The sequence below is a fragment of the Pholcus phalangioides genome, unplaced genomic scaffold (genome assembly GCF_987345545.1).
Source record: "Pholcus phalangioides strain wild (caught in Gottingen) unplaced genomic scaffold, Ppha-v1.0 ptg000014l_1, whole genome shotgun sequence".
NCBI lineage: Eukaryota > Metazoa > Arthropoda > Arachnida > Araneae > Pholcidae > Pholcus > Pholcus phalangioides.
Genome location: NW_028301607.1, coordinates 7,595,734 through 7,617,168, shown reverse-complemented (window position 1 = coordinate 7,617,168; position 21,435 = coordinate 7,595,734). Strand labels below are relative to the sequence as shown.

The following is a 21,435-nucleotide window of genomic DNA, read 5'->3' as shown; positions in this document are numbered from 1 at the left end:
GTCCCGGTTTTTCCCGTATATTACACGAAACCTACTTGAATTTTTATTCTTTATTGAAGTCAAAGATTGACATTATTTTTCAACTCATAAATTATTTTACGATAATTACAACTATATATGAGAATATTAATCTCCCAAATTTGTCTTGAACGTTTGTTTTTCGTGGAATACATTTTAATCCACTGCAATTTGCAGCGATGCATCATTTCCTGCCATTGTGATTTTTCCTTAATTTCAACTATATTTGGCAACTTTGTTTGGTTTTGGCGTTGTTTTTCGCGATAATTGGCGATGTCCCGTATTTTCCCGTATTTGGAATCGCAATGTCCCGTATTTCTCTCGAGGAAATATGGTCAGCCTATCTATAGGACGTACGTTGCCTAGTCGGGAAGACTGGATGCATTTATCGCACCCACGCCTGCAGCAGGGGTCGCTAGGCTGTTTCTTCTCTTGTCCATCTCTGTAACTGGGCAATCCTTGCCTGTTGAGACGTGAATAAATAAATAAACACACATTAGGAGACCCGGGTTCGATTCCCGGAGGAGACAAATCACTTCTTTCCAAATATTAGTTTCGGAATAGCATCCAGAAAATTCAGTTTCTCTGTTAATTTCAGGCCGAAAACATACCATCTCTTAATAGCCAATTATATTTTGCTGCGCTGTCATAACGTTGTACACCCAGAGCTTTTCTCTCCCTCTTTCTTCAGTCCCGTACTTGACTTCAGCCCCGATAAAGAGCCCCCCCCCCTTTCTGATTTGAAATGTCGATTCAACAACAACGATTATCGGCAGAAATTTTTAGTGAAAAAAATCTACCACACAAGGGAATTTAAAATTGGGATTGTGTTACAGGACATTTAATCAAGTTTGAAATGTCCAAGTTCAATTATAAGTAATGAAGTTTCATTCACATGTGAAACCTAGAAGTTTCACTTCAACCGCAGATGCTTTTTTTAGCTTGAAGTTTGCAACCCAATTCGTTTTTCTTCGTATAGTTTTGAATCACAAAGAAAGTCATACACATTTTTTCACATGCTTATTTATATTATATACATATATTTTTATATTTATTAATATTATATATAATTTATATAGATATATGCTACGGTAAAAGCCCGAAAAACGCTTGTAAACGAATACATTTCGGACTTTCACCAAGCACTTCGGTAAATGCTGACATTTAGCAACTTTCATGAAAATTAGTAAAATTGTGAATTTTCTAATTTTCATAAATTTGAAAGCTTGCCATTTATTAATCATAACGATCCTTCTTCTTTATACTTTCGCTCTACCTCTACACAAAATTGTCATCTCACTCATACAGTAATAAACCAACGTTCTGTTGATCCACCCATATATCAATGCTGCTGAGTTTTATTATTGCCCATATACGGAACTATGGTCACATAGATTTGAGTTATTGACCCGCGAACGGCAGAAATACTACTCATCTGACCCGCGGACTGCACACGTCGTGCACTCCTGGCTTAGACACTTATATCAATGCAGCTTAGTTTTATTGTTGCCCCTCCAGTTCTTTTACTTGTTTATTAAATTCACGTAATTAATAAATAACCACTTAACGATTAAAGGACGCAATATTGCGTCCAATTTTCTCTTTCTCTCTCTGCGAAGTTTTTCTAATTGGGAATCTCGATACGGTTACGCGGAAAGGAAGAAAAAATAAATTTTGATCCCAAAACAACAAATTGCCACAACTACCAAAAATAATTTAATTACAAACTTTGATTTCACAATGTAATACATCAAATTCCAGTCAAACTCGTTTGAAATGCGGCCATTTGCAGGTACGATATATCTTAGGTATGCGTACAATACAAATAAGATATTAGTCATTCTTTAATTGCGCTACACGAAAGACCTGTTTCCTGAATGTCCTGATCAGCTGTTGTTTTTTTGGCTTCCGTGCTCTTCGTGTCGTCGACTGGTCCATTCCACGGCTGGACATCAGCGGAACCAAAGAACTGAAAGACGGCCGCACTTGAAAGAGCCACCGCAATGTTTATGAGAAACACGTTCCGCCATTCCGACAACAATTGCTGTAAATGAATATTTTGTCATTAAAAAAAGAACTGCATCGATGTTTCATTCAAAACACGCGAACGAGGATTCGATTATTTTTCGAATTTGATGACGCTGAAAAACGTCACAGATGTGAGCAGCGCCACTATGTCAGATTCAGTGACACTTGCGTACATTATTCACAGCAATAAAATTGACAATTTCTCGCTGAATTCATAATAAACTAGTAGAAAACAGACCAGATTGTATGAAAAATTTACACTAGTTGGTAATTTGCTTATGCATTCATGTGATGGAATCTATTGCTAATTGTTGATAGTGACAACTTGACAACTATGACGGGGCCTCAACTAGTAATATATTTTCCATGATCTTCAAACGTTTCATCTATAATAAAATAATATGTACATAGTGGTTGATATACATTTACAGTTACCGTGTGAATCGTATTACTCGATTAAGAAAGAAAAGTCGATATGAACATTGTCTCTATGGGAGTAATTATGGCTTCAGAGAATCCGTTGAAGAAAGGCATCCATTTATTCATTACCTGAGTACTACTGTTTCATTCGATCTTTGATTGCGCAAAGAAAAACCGAGACAAGTACGAATCCCAAAAGCCTTTTTCGGGATAGTATTAGCGAAAAACCGGGACATCTGGCCACCCTACTTAGGAGCTCATTGTCTTTTCATTGGGAAGCGGGCACTATCCAATTATAAAAACACCAAAAACAATTTTCTAAGTTGTAAAAAAATTACTGAACAATAAAGTGCAATCCATTATAAGCAAATTTTTAACCACCGATATGTTTCAGAAATATAGAAACACAAATTACAACAACTATACTGTATATATATCGGCTCTTCCGAACTTTGAGCATTTCATGAACTGCGCTCGCGAGTTTTTGGGATGTTCTAATATTTTGAAACAAACGAGTATAGAGCTTATGAATTGTAGCACATTCTAATAATCCTACGCATATTCACCTCCGTGTCCAATATGTGGAGAAGTTGAAACTTCTATTCACTTTGTATGGCCTTGCCCAAAGCCACGCTAACAAATTCTAAATTTAAATATGAAATGATGCAAAAAAGTGTCGTTTTTTTCACCCTCACCTCTTTAGTCGTTAAATATCCGGCAACTAGAGCTACGAGAAATGGGGCTAATCCCGAAATTGTGTTGTTCACTCCCGACAAAGTTCCTGGAAAATAAAATACATCTGTTAGATTATTTAATAAATAATCTTAATTTACAGTTTTTGACTTTGAAACAGTACAGAAGAACTTCCCTTAACGGACACTCCCCGTCAGAGGACACTTTTCGGATCCCCGCTCCCGTGGAATAGGACTTTAATGCATTTCACTCCCCGTTAGCGGACACTCCCGATAGCGGACAGTAAAATTAGACAAACTAATTTTTTTTTCCGACCTCTAATTTGTCAATTTTTGTCCATAAACCAAGAATTTATCATACTCAAAGCTGATTATGTATAATCCCAGTCTATGGTAAATATGATAATCCGTCAATTACTCGATTAAATGAACATGACTATGGTGCAGGATGCTGATTTCGAATGGTAATGTTGGTATTGTTTGCCCATGTCGATACATGTGAAGAAAGGCAACATAACTAACTGATAATGTTTATTTCTTCTTCACACTTATTTTAGTTCAATTTGATTTTTATTGCAAAATATGTGTATTGCACGTACCATGTACGGATAAAAATAATAAATGGGTTTAATGAAGAGAAAAAAGGTTATAATTGTTCCATATTTATCAGACTGTTTGGGTTATTACGCATAATCGCCGGTAAAATCGATAAATGCACAGTGGAATTCAATCAAAATATCCTTATAGAGATGATTGATGATTATGCATAACCACCGGTGTATCATTTTTACACACGATAACATATACATTGGAACCAATTGCGACCGAAGTCAGGGGTCGTATAAATGTGAAAGTCGTGTGAACGAGGTTATAATAGGTATCGGACCTCCGCAATAGCGGACACTCTCCGTTAGCGGACAAAAGTTTTGGTCCCACGGGTGTCCGTTATCGAGAGATTCTACTCTAGTATGGAACAGAGGAAGTTGTGGATCCTTAAAGTATGTGTAGCAGGGCTGGACAAATTAAAAAAAAAAAGTTATATGTCCGGTGGGGCATAATAACTCGAAATGCACATCAATTTGATGACCACCTGTGTTTCCTGTATGGTGAGAACAAAAGTTTTAGGTGAGGTCCAGAAAAGAGGTTTAAAGAGGTCCAGAAAAGGCTGATGAACTTTGGTATAGGACGGGGGGGGGGCAAATTATTAATAAAATATCTGCTCCCAAGAAAAAAGGGAACGCAGAAGTTTCCTTTTGTCATCCCCTAATGTCATCCCACTCATGGGACAAGATTCTGCCGCAGATAAAGTAAATACCCCAACTACTCCGAAATGAAAAGCTGAGATGCCCTTATCTATCTTTCTGCACCAATTTCAACCAATGGTAAATAAAGAAATGGCTTGAAAAATACCTCAAATCCTGGCATAATCTCAACCGATTTTTACGGTGTATAATTTGAAGAATTGTATGCGCGTGTGTGAACTGCATAATTTCTTAAAAATGTCGTACCAGCAAAATTCGGGGTCATTTCCACTGGAGCGGTGATCGATCCAGGAACTCCGAATCCTAAAAGACTCATCGCAGCTATACAGCAGATCACGTTCACTGTCTTATCATAGCCGACAAAGTAGATTACTAGCAGAAACGCTGAAAACAGCACACAACCTTGGAGGAAAATAAAACCGTGAATGGATATTTCAGATTTCAATAATGAACAATATTATGTTCATTATTGAGCATAATATTGTTACAACAATATTATAACAAATTGTTATATAATTTCTTTGGTTAAAGAAATCATTAAGCTCCAAGAGAGCCCATATTTATGGATCTACTTACTTACTTATAGTGTTGTTTCCTTTCCTGATTGTATTCAAATTGATGTTCTTTGTCCTGTGCAATGCATCCGATGCGTAACTTGCGATACAAGTGATTATACCTTTGAGAAGAGCACCCACCGCAAATAAAGAGCCATTCTGTGAAATAATATTAAAAAAGCGATATTACACCGATTTCATCGGAGATGTGTTTCAGTTCATCACATACTACGTCAAGTCATGATTATGATGATCAATAACCAAGATTGATCAAATGGGAAAGGTCACGAATGCATGCGGCATGGGAAGAACCGTCAACCGGGACAACTTTGCCAGTTTTTTCAACAGATGATGTTTTGTTCCCTACCGACTTCTTAAATCAATTGATAGAGACGCTGATGTTTTCATCGCACAGAGAAGTCATTATTGAATGATGACTTTTTCACACGTTTTCAGCCTCTGACCAGTTGTTTACAGGTCTTTTATCTGCGTTTTTGTTTTCACCTTGTAGAATAGGAATTATTGGTAGTCTGCAAAAGTGTCTCGTCTTGAATATTCATTCAAAAGTAAGTATAAACTACACTGCTCAAAACAATTAGGGGAGCACATGGTTTTAACAAAATTACGCAAAGATGTATACCGATAAGTAACATAAAATAAATCATCCATAATTTAAAGCCTAGCAGGAAACGGAAGAAGAAAACTTCATATGCAAATCAAAGTTCATGACGTCAAAAACCAGAAAAGAGAGATAAGGGCAGAAATCGGGATGTTGCAGAAACGTCTGTTTTACTGCCGTAACTGTGAAATTCGATTTTTGAGACAAGGTGACTTGAGGATGTCTCAACAACGTGATTTACCGGAATCCATGGCATGACATTTTATAGGCAGACTGGAATCCGGGCAAACACAACGTAGTGTCGCGGACGCTGTTGGAGTCGCCAGAAGTGTTGTTGCAAGGCTGTGGAATCGATTCCAAGAAACAAGAAATGTTAGACGTCGACCAGGGCAAGGTCGGCCACGCGCCACTACAGCAACTGATGACCGGTATGTACGGTTAACAGCCCGTCGAAACAGAACAGAGAATGCTACGCAGCTGCAAAGACGGTTGCTCTTGGCAACAGGACGAAGGGTGTCCAGCCAAACAGTACGTAATCGGCTTCATGAGGGAGGGCTCTATGCACGTAGGCCAATGGTCTGCATTCTGTTGACCCCACGCCACCGTGCGGCCCGAAGAAGATGGGCTGCTGAACATCGAGATTGGGAGCAACATGATTGGAGCCAAGTGCTGTTTACAGACGAGTCCCGATTCAGTCTGGAGTGTGACACCCGACGTGTTCTGGTATGGAGGGACAGGGGCACTCGAAATAACCCCGCATTCGTTCGTGAAAGGTCACAATGCAGACGAGCTGGTTGGATGGTATGGGGTGGAATCAGCATAGGCGGACGTACGGACCTGCATATCATTCGGAATGGCACTTTGACGGCCCGAAGGTATGCAGACGAGATACTGCGACCTCATGTCATCCCTTACGCTGGAGCCATTGGAGATTCCTTTGTTTTCCAGGATGATAATGTCCAACCGCATAGAGCTCGTCTGGTGGAGAACATGCTTGAAGCTGAAACAATACAGCGTATGGAATGGCCACCCTGACCTGAATGCTTGGACGACGCATTGCTGCGCGACCAAGGCCGCCTGTTACTGTCCGAGACTTGCAGATTGCACTTCTTGAGGAGTGGAACAGTATTCCCCAAAGTCTGATCGATAACCTCATCGCATCCATGGCAAACAGCAGTCTTAGCTGTTCGAGGAGACCACGCGCCCTATTAAAACTCCTGCATCATGTCTAAACAGTACTTTTTTTTATCGTTTACATGTAACCAAATTGTTGCCCTAAATCATCTTTTCATGTTTTTCCCATATTTTCAAAGGATTAAAGCTTAATTCCAAATGTTTTTACGTCTTTTTTCTGTATTGCGCATTGATACGCGTGTACTATCCATTGTATGCCAATACGTGGCTGTCTCGCACGGTTTTCTTCACTTTTTTGCTTGCTCCCCTAATTGTTTTGAGCAGTGTACTTGTTTTGCTTGATATGACATATACTGCATAATTCGCTTTCATAATCACTTTTAAATGCAAATTTTATGTTAAATTCACGTTTAATGATATATCTTGGCAATGTTGCAACCAGAAAGCGTGGTGAAAATGGTATTACTTTGCCAACCAAAAATTTCACAAAATTCTCGTATTCTTACATACTTTTTTGGAAATCGGCCATATTCACTTCCTCTCTGCTAGGCTATGTGTCTCGGCTGAGCCCTCTACCGTGGCCAGGCATTTTCGGGACAATGAATTTAATAGCTGAAAACCGCGAAATCTGGTCACCCTTCCTAGGGGAATCATTGTCTTTTCATTCGGTGGGGGGAAGTACACGGCCCAATTATAGAAGCAAGCATGAAAAAAAATTTGCTAAGTTGTAAAAATACTACTCCACAATAAATTACAATCCACTATACGCAAATTTAAAAGTTACGAATGCAGTCACGAATATCGTGCACTTTTCGTGTTTGTTTTAGAGGCCATTAAGATGCCAAGGCGCGTTAGTATCAAGTTCGGAGGCCGGAGGTGGTCCAAATTATAATGATACTACGCTGCAGCCAGGGCCCACAGAAGAAGACGGAGAACTGAAGCGGCACCAGGAGAAGCCGTTGGTGAACCACACTTGATAGAGAAGGACCAATCCCTTCCGAGTACCTCTACAACGAATCAGATGGGACGGAATCGTAGAAGAAAGAACTATAAGAAGAACGTCCATCCAAGCAGTGATGAATCTGATTGCGTTTTTTTTAGCCGACAAGTCTGAATCTCAGAAACCGAGTAAGATGCAGAACCTACTGAAGGGATAGGACAGGAAATAGTCACTCCTGCTTTTCTCGCTTATTCAACCATAGACGAACATGGAACGGTAAATGTCCACGTGGATGCCGGTACCGGAGTTGGTTTGCATAAAGTAGTCAGGTCCAGCCTAGCCCCCTACGCATGGGCGGAGATATGGGAGGAGGCCAGCATCACGTTTGTCACGTTTACCCACTCCCCTATTTACAAGACTCATTTGAATTTTTTAAATCAAGAATACGATTATTTTCATGACTTATAAGTTATATTATCATAATTATGACTATCTCATAATTAATTATAGTCAAATAAATATATTCATCCCACATACAGTATTCGTCAAACACAAGCGACTTTTTTGGTGAATTAAATTTTGACCTCTCATTTCTTGACAATCATTTTGTTGGCTGTTGGTGATTTTGCAGAAATTTTAGTGATTAGTAGCAACTTCTCACTTGCCTTTGAAAATTATTTCCGTATGTGGCAACTTTACTTGCCTCAACAATTTCTTTTGGCGATATCCCGTATTTTCCATGAAAGAAATATGGTCAAGCCAGGTTATTGAGCGTGATTTGCCAGCACATCCTAGAGATAGAAGGCCTCCGCACGGGTTGCCAAGTTAATCTGTAACGTCATCTAGACTACCTAGCAAGTTTGCCATATATCGAAACACAGACTCCTATTTCGTTTCTTCTTATTTTGGGGTACAATCTTCCTGATTGGCTCACAAATACCGCATAGTGATTGGATGTGGGGAATAGAAATCGCCAATTCTGAGCTCTATCATTTCTTTTCCGCACAACGATGATACTGGCACGAGCAGGGAATTTTTTCCCCTCAATATTCTGAGGGAAAATGAACTACTTACTGACGTCACAAGCAGCGTCAAGAGGCCTTCTATCTCTAGTAAGTGCTGGGTTTACTCGGCACTAATCACGTTTGTAATTTCGAGATAGCCAATTGGCTTTGATTGTTTATATAGTATTTTATTTATCCGTTATACGATTCCAAATTCACGATTGCTGATGTTCCAAGAGGATATTTATTTATTTATTTTATATTTTTCTGCCTTTGTCTCAGGTGACCACGTTTCTTTGATTTTGACAAAACTTTCCGGATACACCCATCCTTCGGGAACGCTTCGATATATCTCCTAGATGGGAAGCGGGGTGTGTACGGTCTTCAAAGCTCATGCTAGGTGTTTATCGTGTTGTGCTGTGCATTGATAATTTTCAACTGGAACTCATTGTCGGGCCGCAGGTTGTGCATCCCCTGATCTATACAATTTTGTTGCTTATAACGAAATGAAGACGTCGAAACACAGAAAGTTATTATTACTTCAGAGATGGAAAACTTCACTACGTTCCCGAGATAAAGGTTATGTACACCGATGAAGTAAAACGATATCCAGAACTGGCCGAAACTGCCGTAGAAAACTGCCAAACATGGTCCGGAGAAAAGGATCTTCCTCCAGGGCACGGGGAGTTTCTGAAACAAAAAACAAACGGAATCAAGTTCATACATTTAATTTTTTTTTTCATACATCCTTATTCAAGCAAACAAGGGGGTATAATATAATTATATTACAGTGATATATGCATTACAGCTAACGAAGATAATTCGTTTGGGAATCACGTTTGTTACCCGAAATGCGATTTCTCATAGATTTTTTATGAAGAATCGTAAAATTCGTTCCAGGAACTGCTCAAAATTCAAAGACAGATTTTTTACCTCTTTATGATCACGGACGAAACATTGCGTCCAAATGCAAGTGGAATCTATTCAAACAAGTTCTCTGTGTGTTTTCTTTCCTATCTCTTCACCATCGCGAGGCTTTGTATAGTAACCCTATCTCCACGGAAGTTGCTTTTTCTTTCCCTCCTTTCTTTCTTCACTGTTAATAATTTCTTCCCTTTGTTAATGTTTTTTTCCCTCACGTATCACACTGTCCCACAATCAACACTTCTTTGACGGTCCTCACTTCTTTCTGGCGATTTTCGAAATGGGATAGCAAGCAAACGGTGACAGACATTAAAGTAATTCATGCGGAATATGAATGTGCGAATTCCGGAATTTCACCTACGTCATTCATGATGCAAGGGGTTGTACAGTTGCTGTAATAAAAATAAAAAACTTTTTATGTGGACACTCCGTGCCCAAAAAACCAATTACAAAATTGTCGCCCTGTCTCTCCTGATGCCAACAAAAGTAATTCCACGTTTCGAAGTGCAATATTCGCAGAGATATTCGAATTCAAAAATCGGAGAAAAGTTTGGATAGATGCATTGCCCGTTAGTTTTTGATGTTCTTACCCACCTTCCCCCCAATTTTTGAATTCAAATTTCTTTGCAAATATTGCACTTGGAAACGTGGAAATTTTTTGTTGGCATCAGGAGAGACAGGGCAACAACTTTTTAATTCGGGTATTGGGCATAGCGTATAGATATAAAAACATTCTTTTTTATTTTGATAACTGTACAACCCCTTGAAACATGAATGTCGTAGGTGAAATTCTCGACTTCGCACATTCATATTCCACAAGAATGACTAATATCTGACACCATTTTCTTGCTATCCCTATTTCGAAAACCATCAGTCGACTGTGCGACACTGTGTATGCATGTAAGAATGAAAGAGAACAAGTAGGCTGAGGGTGTTGAAAGACCCTCTGAAAAGGACTCTTACCTTTACCTTATTTCATCATAATTTTCCCCTTTTCTATGAATTTTTTCCCTTTCCCTTTTCTTTCTCTAATGTGCGGATAGGTTAGGACGAGGTTACCAGATTCATCGCCGATTCGTCAAATAGGAATAATATAAATTTGTTGCCAAAAGCTTATGCGTGAAATGGTAAAAACACCAAAAACAAAACGCTATAAAAAAGGTGAAAACTGACCGAAGGCACAAATGCACAGCTTCAAAATTGGATAAATTCGAAGGAGAATGTGATAATGAAGATCTCTTTATTTTACACTCAAATGTGTCCAACCGATTCCATCTTTAGTTTAATGAAGCTGGTGTTGACACAACCCAGTCGAGTTCGTAGGTGTCCCCCATTTATTTGTGAGTTGATCAGCTTATTTCTCTGTCTGATGCGTGCAGATGGGAAAGATAATGTCCTAGGACAGGGGTGGCCCACCCGCGGCATGCGTGCCCCAAGTGCCAGCCATGGTACGCTTTGAAAAATTAAAGAAATTCTGTGTGTGTGTGTTTTGTTGTTTAAACCCAAAATAAATTCTTTCCAACTTCAAAACACTCCCCTTATGAACGATGGTCTTGTATCGGTTGCCAAACCTACATTTCGTATAGCACAGGCTCTCTTAAAATAATAAGTATGTGATGACTTTGTATTCAATGCGTTTCTGTTCGGTTTTTCATTTTTGGGCGTACTAGTTGCTGGACGTTCCATGTGTACGCGATTCAGGATCTTTCGCATGGGGAACATGCATTGTATAATGCAATTACTTTGCATATACATGAATTATTAGGGGGGGGGGTTAAGTCCTCTTACGAAGTTTATTGGGAGCCCAAGCACCCTGAGTCGCACCTCGAATCCTCAGGTTCCGTTGTCTATGCTTACCATGGTGTTGATAAGATGAACTTTCCGACCGGTCTAAGGAAATACACAATCTGTGTAGAGATGATCGAATTTATAATTCAAAAATAGAAACAATTTAGATCTTAAAAGAGCGAAAATTTTCAAGGAAAATTATAGAATATTTTGCAGGAACGGAGAGAATGACCATGTCCCGTAAAAACGGGACGTATGTAGTCTGCATGTTAAAATTCATAGAGTGGCACTCGCATCGACAACAATCTTGATTATGGCACGACTTGAAAAAAAACTTGGCACCTCTGTCCTAGAATGTTCAAACTGTTCAGTTTGATGCTAAGAGTTTTGCACCGAAAGAACGCATGTATGATAACATGAGCTCATTTTATTTCTAATGAATATCTAGCTGAATCTATTAGCTGAATCTTTCCCTCACATGAAATAATTCAAAACTTTTCCGAAAGGAAGTTGAGGTTCATCTGGTATAAAAGATTCCGCGGTAGGCATGAGTTAATCAGGCTCAAGTGCAGTGCCGTCTTAATGCATGGGCCCACCCGTGCACGGCCCGGGGGTCTCAAGAGAAGAGGGACCGCAGAAAAGGTGGGGTCTCAGTGAAATCACTTGGCCCGGGGGCCCATGATGCTCTTAAGACGGCCCTGCTCAAGTGACAGTAATTCTTATTATGATTGGTGCGAAAATTCAGCTCACAACGTGGCTGTGTTAGGTTAGCGTGTTCATCGATGTCGACAAAAACGTTCGTTAGCCGCATATGTATTCGTTAGCAGATTCAGAAAAACCACGAAAAAAAGGTCTTCGTTAGCCGAAAAATTCGTAAGTTGAGGTGTTCGTTAGCTGAGGTATCGCTAATCAAAAAAAATAGTGAATAAAGTATTTTGATAAGTCAATGGGAAATAGAATTTGGTCTCACGTGGGAAGAACTTGATTTCATTCTTCCGTCGAGTATGAATTTCACTTCGGATTCACTTATGGATGGATGCAATTCCGGATCTTGGTACATGAACAGGAACAGCAACACGGTCAGCACCATACCAAATGCTCCTGAAAAAACATTACAGTCACTCGAGAGTCAAACATTGCCCTTTTATAGCGATTCTTTACCACCAAACCTTCTTTTTGGGGGATGCCCGAGATGGAGCAAAGAAATTCTAACGTGGCGACTGTGATTATTCACAAAAAATTGAAATGGTGCAAACACTTTAATTTTTCGATCGGAAAAAAATATGAATCACATCTACACTTTGGCACGAAAATTTGTTGTAGTTTTCGCTCGGGAAAAAATGTGCAAAATGTGAAAATATGAATGTCAAATATAAACCATAATACGACAGCCCAATATAAAGCATGACGTCACTCTCCGCTATCCATACAAAGGTTTTAACAACTGGCTGTTGAGAAGATGAATTTTCGGAAAGAGAAAATTCAATTGTCCTTGCGGCAAATCGAACCCACGTCCTTTCACTTTCCGGGTGTGAACGCCCTAGAGCACTAGACCAACTAAACTACAAAGGCAACGAATATCTCAATCTTTCTTTGGAGCTCGCTTGCACTGAAAGGGAGTGTACATGAATGGCCAGGCATGACCAGCTCACAACTGCTGCCGCCAGTGATGTTAACCTCTTCCAGCAAAATTTCCCTTTTGACTAAATTTTTCCCATGCATTCCGAAAAATGTGCTGCCATCTAGAGGGGAAAATACGTAATCAAGTATTTTACAATAGAAAAGTATTGCACTGCATTAATTTCTTTTTTTTCAAAAAATTCTTTTGTTTGACGAACTCTCAAAATTTCGCACAAATGCTAAGGAATTTCCCACTTGGGCAAATTTTGGCCAATTTTTCCCACGAATATGGGAAATTTCCCACGAGTTACCATCACTAGCTGACGCTGCCACCGAGCGGTGCAAACCAGTTCCAAGGAAAGGATCGAGAGATTCATTGCCTTTGTAATATAGAACGAGCCGATCTCCCCTTTTAGAAAGTCTCGCCACAGAGAGCAACAGACCTACAAACAGTATAAATGGATGACAGCATTAAAATAATCAAACACAACACTACATACGCACTCAGACTGTTAGGTACACACACACAGTTGCACTTCCGGCACAACTCACCAGGTAGTAAATCGCCCATAGATGTTGATGGATCTGAATTGTGCTCGGTTTGAAAGAAAGAAAAGTGGTCTAGGGGGCGTTCACCCGGAAAGTGAAATGACGTGGGTTCGATTAGCCGCAAAGACAGTTGAATTTTCTCTCTTTCCAAAAATTCATCTTCGCAACAGCCAGTTGTTAAAACCTACCTTTTAAAAACGTATCACGAAAGAAAAATCTAATAAGTAACACTAAGGGTATCCTGTAAGCGCTAATGCGGCCTTTATCTCATCAACTGTCCATCGTAAACAGACCAAACAGACCAAAATTACCCTGTACCAGTTTTGACATTGAAAATACAGTGTGTCACAAAATAAAAAAAATCCAAGTTTTTATGCGGTCCCCACCCCCGTATTCTTCTAACTTCCAATTAAAAAATTAGCGTCCTGAGGCGGCACCTCCTAGAGATAGAAGGCCTCCGAACTCTGCTTGTGACGTGAGTAAGTAGTCCATTTTCCCTCAGAATAATCAAGGGAAAAAAATTCCCTGCTCGGTGCCAAGTATCGTCGTTGTGAGAAAAAGAAATGATCGGGCTCGGAATTGGTGATTTCTATGCCCCCACATGCAATCACTATGAGGCATTTGTGGGCCAATCAGAAAGATTCTACTCCAAAATAAGAAGAAACGAAATAGGATTCTGTGGTTCAGACGTTTATGGCAAACACTGCAGAGTCCTTCTATCTCTAGGAGGTGCTGCCTGAGGCCAACACGAAGAAAATTCCACGTTTCAAATTCACAGATCACTTAAGTGACCCGCGACACAGTTCCAGAACACTTAAACGATAATGGGATTCGACTGTATATAAAAACAATAATAGAATAATTTTTTCCTCTTTTTTCACAAATATACTACACATAACGACGCACTCCAACATGTAGGCCTACTCATTCGTTAAAAGTTCCATAGAGAAATGTGGGCAAAACATATATGTGGTTTCGTGGTGTATTAGTAAAGATCCAGATCGCTCAAGTGACCCGCGGCACAAAAAAAAACCGATGTTGTTAACTACCGAAAAACGAGATTTTCGCTATATCGGTATTCGTTGAAACGGGATTCGACTGCAATTTTCACATGGTGATAGGCCGGAGTAGCTCTCGGTTTTTAGGGGTGGGGGGCGGGGAAAGAAGGAAGAAATTCAGTCAGAATACGAAACAGCTCACAAAAATCGCCGAAAGCGTGATCCCAACAAAGTAAAAAAAAATATCGTTTATGAGAGTAAAGGCGCACCAGACGTGAAAATCACCAACTTACCGAAGCCGTAGAAAACTAGTGGCCATCCTCCCAAGACAGATAACTCGCATAGGAAGCCAGAGAGAGTCCCACCGACGAACGAACCGAACAACGTACCGGAATACACAAACGAGTACACGAAACGTCTCTCCTGCCTGGGGAACCAACTTGCGATCATGCACGAAACACCCGGCGTCACGACACCCTGCAAAGATCGATGAAAACAATATGAAGGCAAACAACATACGCAGTAAACGCAACTAGCTTTTAGTCAGTGGATACTGACATACTGCTATCGCAAGTACATTTACATTTGTGTTCTTTTGCGTGTTCGAAAAATTCTTCTGCTACAAGTTCACCGCCTGGTTATTCGCCGAAGTAAAAGCCACCGCTGGGAAAATTCACCGACAAACGACTCATCGGCTACAGCTATTGGCCTAGCGAGGGGGTGAGAAAATGAGCATGCAGTAAGCACGAATGTGAGAGAGTAAGTGAGCAAGAGATAGGTTGGGTGGATAAGTGAGTGAGTGGGTGGATAAGCGGTGGAATGAATTAGAAAGAGAGTGAGTATATTTTGGTGAATGAGCAAGTGGATAGGTGAGTGAGCAAGCTAATGAGCAAATGGGTGAGTGAGCAAGCTAATGATCAAATGGGTGAGTGAGCAAGCTAATGGACAAATGGGTGAGTGAGCACGCTAATGATCAAATGGGTGAGTGAGCAAGCTAATGAGCAAATGGGTGAGTGAGAAAGCTAATGAGCAAATGGGTGAGTGAGCAAGCTGATGATAAAATGGGTGAGTGAGCAAGCTAATGATCAAATGGGTGAGTGAGCAAGCTAATGAGCAAATGGATGAGTGAGCAAGCTAATGATCAAATGGATGAGTGAGCAAGCTAATGGGCAAATGGGTGAGTGAGCAAGCTAATGATCAAATGGGTGAGTGAGCAAGCTAATGAGCAAATGGGTGAGTGAGAAAGCTAATGAGCAAATGGGTGAGTGAGCAAGCTGATGATAAAATGGGTGAGTGAGCAAGATAATGATCAAATGGGTGAGTGAGCAAGCTAATGATCAAATGGGTGAGTGAGCAAGCTAATGAGCAAATGGATGAGTGAGCAAGCTAATGAGCAAATGGGTGAGTGAGCAAGTGATATTAAGAGTGAGTGAATTAGCAAGAGGGCGAGTATGTGAATATGAACAAGTGGGTAGGTAATAACCGATTTATCACATTTACCGTAATATATATAAGCTTCCCTGTGAATTAAATGGCACATCCAAGATCTGGCTGCCATTTAATATATTCTGCAATTGCAATTACTATTCTACGATAGATGGTTTAAAAGCTTAAGGAGATGTGAAAAGATATTTTTTTTCATATATAGCTGGCACCTTCCTGATCATTTCTTTAGAATAACTAAGCGAATGCTGTCTTGAGAAATTTCAATTTTAATATGCACAGGGTGCCCCATAAATTCGTAGTTAAAAATTCATAAGGATTGAATAAAGTGGTATATATGTGCATTCTGTTTGCGGAAAAGTTGATCTCACGAAGTGGGGTTTTTTTCAATACAGAAAAAAAAAAGTTCAAAGTTTTTGTCGACAGAGGGTGCTGGAAACCTGTTCGGCAGGAGTGATTGGACCTGAACCTTTTTTCCAATCTCTCCTATATCCGAAACGTCGTAAAGTTTTATCCGGCGATTCGTGAGTGAGGTGAAAGATCTTCGCTTTATCCACCAATAGTCAACATCATAATGAAAACCCTATGCAAGTGCCAGTAACAGAAAAATTCAGAAATCAACTATTAATCTTACACCCTGTATTTTGCAGAACTCTGATTTGCATACTTCCAGTGATTTGCTTCGTATAGTTGAAACAACCCTCTATTGACAGAAATGAGAAGTAATTTTTTTGACTGTACCAAAACAAAACAAAAAAAATCCCCTTTCGTGAGAATAACATTTTCGCAAACCACATTCGAATACACTTCAATTTTCATGAATTTCAAACTATTCACGAATTTATGGGGCACCCTGTATACATAAGCTGTTTACAAATAATATAACAGCCGCATTAACTATGTATATAAAATTGATTTTTGCGTGTATGTTCTCCGTTAAAATCTACAATTTTAGACATCATCATAAAATTTTGCATATATACCAAACAGGGCCCGATTCAAACGATAGGCTCCTAAAAGGTTCGTCAGAGCTGAGCAAATGCTCGAAATGGGCGAAAATCTGTCTGGCAACAATGATTTCTGTGCCTCAACAATGACGTTTACAATGTTTACTTTGGTTACCCAGGATTCGTAGCAATGTGTTTCAGACATGCATATGCCTTTACCATAGTTTGTCACTTCTTGAACGCTGCCAGTGTGTAACAGTTCATTTCTTTATAATGGTTTGCCACCACACAGTAATTCAAGAAAACCCTTACAGCGCAGGGTATTATAGCTAGTAATCAATGAAATTGCATATAAATCACCATTCCGAACCCTTTGATAAGCTGAACGACGATTAGGCATATTGGACCGACGCTAGCCGCATATGGTGACAACACATTGGCCAATGAAGAGCAAGCTAACCCGGAGAGCATCAGAATTTTAGAGCCGAATCTTTCCGCCAATCGTCCTGCCGGAAGCTGCAGAAACACATATCCCAAGTGCCCAGCTGCCAAGACGTGCCCTTGAGTCTCTGGGCTCCAATCAAAGTACTCGGCACCCTGAAAAATATTGATACAATCCTCACTTGCATGTAAATATTTATCAATCATGTCGCCATAATGAACATTTTCGACTTACGTATATTTAAAGGTCGCACAGTGGGATAATTGCCCCGAAAACCTGGGCAAAATTATTTTTACTCTGCAGTGCACTATTTTGCGCGGAAATATTATCTAATTCACTAGTAAAATATTAAAAAATAATGTTATGTGATACACAGTCGAATCCCGTCATAGCGAACACGAATAGACCGGAGAAATCAGTTCGCTGTAACGAAATTTCGTTATAAAGGAATTCCAGGTATTTGCATTATTCCTACGCAAACTTATCTAGGGGATTAGAATAATGTTCGTTATAAAACGAGATTTTCGTTATAACGATATTCGTTAAAACGGGATTCGACTATATTATATAAATTATTAGCATACAGCGATATACAGGGTGGATCACGACCGACTAGACATACAATTAACTTGAATGACTGAATTGTTTAGTGTCCTATGGGCAGGGCCGCAACTATATGTTTGGTCAGCCGGGGCAAGCACGCATTTCGGTGTCCCCTCATAATGTTGAAGGAGAGGTTAAAGAGTGAAATTTGCGCCCCCACTAGCCCTGCGCCCGGTGCACCAGACCCGCCTGCACCTCCCTAGTTGCGGCCCTGGCTATGGGTGGAGGCTATTATCGACCACCCAATAATTACACCAATAATTACAGTCGAATCCATCGAACGTGCACCAAACGTATAATGTGGCGTTTTTAAACTGATACCAATGCTGTAACCTTGAGTGTGATCAATAAAGCTGAAGCTGTGCAAACCAGTTTCCTTTCCTTGCACTTTCCCCCTCAAAAAATGTTACTTCACAGCAAAGTAAAAACAAAACAAAAAAACAACCCACATTTTGGCCAAAAAAAAGTTTTCTATAGTCCGTTTCAGGTTAACTTTGCAGTGCAGAGAAAGGTAGAGAGTGTATTCCTTCGCCGCAAAATATAGTTCCCATATATCGGAGGCTTACGATGATCATTTATGCAGAATATTTCAATTTTTTGAATGATTGAAAATGAATACTGGAAAAATAGTGTTCTGAATCGATCTTTATTCGTTTAAGAATTTTAAAATAGAAAAAAAAATTATCACCATTATGCATAAAAAAAAAGATTTTTCCTCAGTGAGATTGGCGAGAATCAGCTATATCTTACCGCGACTGCGCATCGATACATTGGTTGAAAGGCTTTCGTTGTCATAGCAACGTGTGATGCGGTTCCCTCGTAGCTTCCCTTTCACTGCAAAGTTAACCTGAAACGAACTATAATAGATTTCGTTCGGCTCTAAAGCTTTTCAAACCTGATGATAAATTTGCCAATATAGTGGGGGAAGGTAAGGCATAATAACAAGGTTAACATCGTTCTACACGAAGAAGAAAAAGCGCCAATCGTGGAAGAAAATAACGGAACTTGGCTTCTAACGGGGTTGTGAATACTTCACTTAATTTTCAATTAGAGGCAACCCATGGATTACTTTTTGTTTGGTGTTTGGCACGTAACTGACACTTGCCAAACAGACACGTCACAAAATTTCAAAACGTTATAACTCCCTTAATATTCGTCCGATCTTAAAACGGAAAACACTTTTCTATATTGATTATTCGCAAGGAATCACGTGTGTTATTATTGGGTGGTCGATAGTATCTACCCTGAATATTACCTAACCACCTGAATGTTGAGGAAAATTCCTACGAGATGAAAAAGAAAAAATCCAATTAACGTGAGAGAAGTCAGCGTAAATTATCGAACTCTCGAACCTTGCGGAGATCATTTTATGCTTATTGGATGATTGCTTTGCATTTGGTGCCAATTGCAAGCCTTATGCTTATGTATTTGTTAATATTATAATGTCGACACGATTTTTTTCTCCTACATTTTCCACTGTTTCTGCTGACTTTAAAAATAATTTGAAATACCATTGAGATTACCATTCTCAAAATAGTTTGTGTGTGTTTTTCAACTTGAATGTTTACTTCCGTGAATGCGATAATACTAGATAGATGTAGTACATTGTTTCTCCGCTGTTTGCAAGATAGTGTTTAGAGGGGGGGGGGGGTTGAGTTTTCTTTATTTATCTTTATGTGTAGGCTACACATCCGAGATTCATCGGATAATCTGGAAATTATTCAAGGCCTACAAGAGCTCTTGAATGATTTCCAGATAATGAAGCTTCAACAAACAATCAATGAAGAATCTAATGGGCGTCAACTGCCGTGTTTTTCTTTTTGTTTTGTTTTACACGTCATTGTTGAATATTAATATACTCTTTCTCTGAGATTATCTCTATCTTATCCGTGACTAAATCTTTCAATGATTTTGGAACTTGTAATCTGCTCGCGACGTCATTCCCGTACGTAGCAGAAATTACTCATTTTGAATGTTCGGTATTATTTCCGAGATGTTCCGGAAATAATACCGAATTTTTTTCCTGCTTTTCCGCTTGAAACAATAAATGACTTTTTTCGACGCCCGATCAAGCTGTTAAAGGTGCCCCTTGATGCCACCAAATCTCTTATCAATTTCTTGTGCATTTGAGTTTTTTTTAATTACAACACTCATATATATACTTTCACAATCTATATTTACTTCTTTATCAGCATCACTTTTTATTGCGATAAAGTTTACTTAAGGATTTTTACTAATTTTCATTAATTTTCTTCACTCGTTTCAACGAACTAAACCAACACATTACCATTCGAATTCACCATCTTGGACCATAGCTATGTTCAGTTGATCATACTAAAATAATCAGTAAAATCAATTGACGATTTACGATAGTTACCAATACGAACTCGGAATGAAACATAATCTTACTTGAATTGTTAGTGTTCGCCTTATTTTACTGTCCGCTAACGGGGAGTGAAATACATTAAATCCGGGAGGGGGGGGGAGGCAAAGAACATGTACTCAATGTATGCATATAGGTATATAAAAAGCCGGGGGTGGCAACGCCCTTCCCCCCCGAATGACGGGCCTGATTAAATCCCTATTCCACCTGATCGGGGGAATCAGAAAAGGGTCCGTTAACGGGGAGTGTCCGTTCAAGGGGGAGATTTCACTGTATTTTTATAGCGATAGTGATATCGTTGGGTGCACCTTTGTCATGTGCATGTGACGATATATCACTGCATCTAACTCGCGTTTGGTACTTCCTGAATATATGAGCGTTTAAAGAATTCTGTCACGAAAATTCACGCGAACGCTCCCAATATCGTCACGTGATTTAAAAGACGTATTCACGTCAAAAAATTAAACTTTCGAATCTTCACAAACGAATTAAACTGATAAACGGGCGATTACCTGATCGTCGTAATCTGTTTCATTCCATCGCTCCTCGCCTGTGGAATTCTTTGTCATCTTGAGTAAGGCTATGCCGATATTCACTCGATAGAAATTCAACATGAACAGCAACGCGAAGCCGTAAGCCGCTGTGAAATAGCGGTATCGTAAGCCCATCTTCTTGTCCTTAAAAACGAATCCCAGTCCCAATCACGCAAAGTATGTGAATACTCAGGCCAGAGAAACCAGATTATATTCTAACCATCATTTTCGAAGTTACCATTTTCATTACCGGTCTACGTAGGAATATATTTGGAATTGTTTCTCACACACAATAACAGATTTGAGAGCCTCTTTTCCCCTCTTCACCAATTAAACCGATAGCGGATAATCTTCAGTGAACTTTGACCCCCCGATAGTTTAGGCAACAAATAATATAGCTTTTCCCGCCACTAGCTTTCATCTTGACCCAATTTATAAGGAGGCAAATTCAAAAGCATCACGTTCTTTCCTCATTTTGTCATGTATATATAAGCTGGGTAAATAGTAAGTAAGTGCCTAGGCAGTGGCTTATTT

At 39.5% G+C, this 21,435-nt stretch overlaps 1 protein-coding gene across 2 annotated transcripts; it reads right to left on the bottom strand.

Moving 5' to 3' along the window:
• Positions 1 to 1,712: 1,712 nt before the first annotated feature.
• LOC149078069 (putative inorganic phosphate cotransporter) lies at positions 1,713 to 21,233 on the bottom strand. Of its 2 annotated transcripts, XM_089241658.1 has the most exons (9): positions 20,881 to 21,233; positions 17,301 to 17,537; positions 14,844 to 15,027; positions 12,354 to 12,484; positions 9,212 to 9,361; positions 5,001 to 5,133; positions 4,667 to 4,822; positions 3,162 to 3,247; positions 1,713 to 2,062 (listed from the first exon to the last, which is right to left on the bottom strand). In XM_089241658.1, the coding sequence occupies exons 1-9, from the start codon at positions 21,034 to 21,036 to the stop codon at positions 1,856 to 1,858; spliced, it is 1,440 nt and encodes a 479-aa protein (XP_089097784.1). In that variant the 5' UTR covers positions 21,037 to 21,233; the 3' UTR covers positions 1,713 to 1,855. The 2 variants fall into 2 exon arrangements, with proteins under 2 accessions (XP_089097784.1, XP_089097785.1); XM_089241659.1 differs by lacking the exon at positions 20,881 to 21,233 and having other exon boundaries at positions 17,311 to 17,481.
• Positions 21,234 to 21,435: the final 202 nt, after the last annotated feature.

What these genes read in the sequence shown, in the direction of transcription:
- LOC149078069 (XM_089241658.1), bottom strand. Translation starts at nt 21,036, where the DNA reads ATGGGCTTACGATACCGCTATTTCACAGCGGCTTACGGCTTCGCGTTG. An exon ending in TGAAGTTTTCCATCTCTGAA is followed by an intron (nt 5,134 to 9,211) that starts GTAATAATAACT and finishes ATTATTTCACAG; the next exon opens with AATGGCTCTTTATTTGCGGT. An exon ending in GATATTTAACGACTAAAGAG is followed by an intron (nt 2,063 to 3,161) that starts GTGAGGGTGAAA and finishes ATTCATTTACAG; the next exon opens with CAATTGTTGTCGGAATGGCG.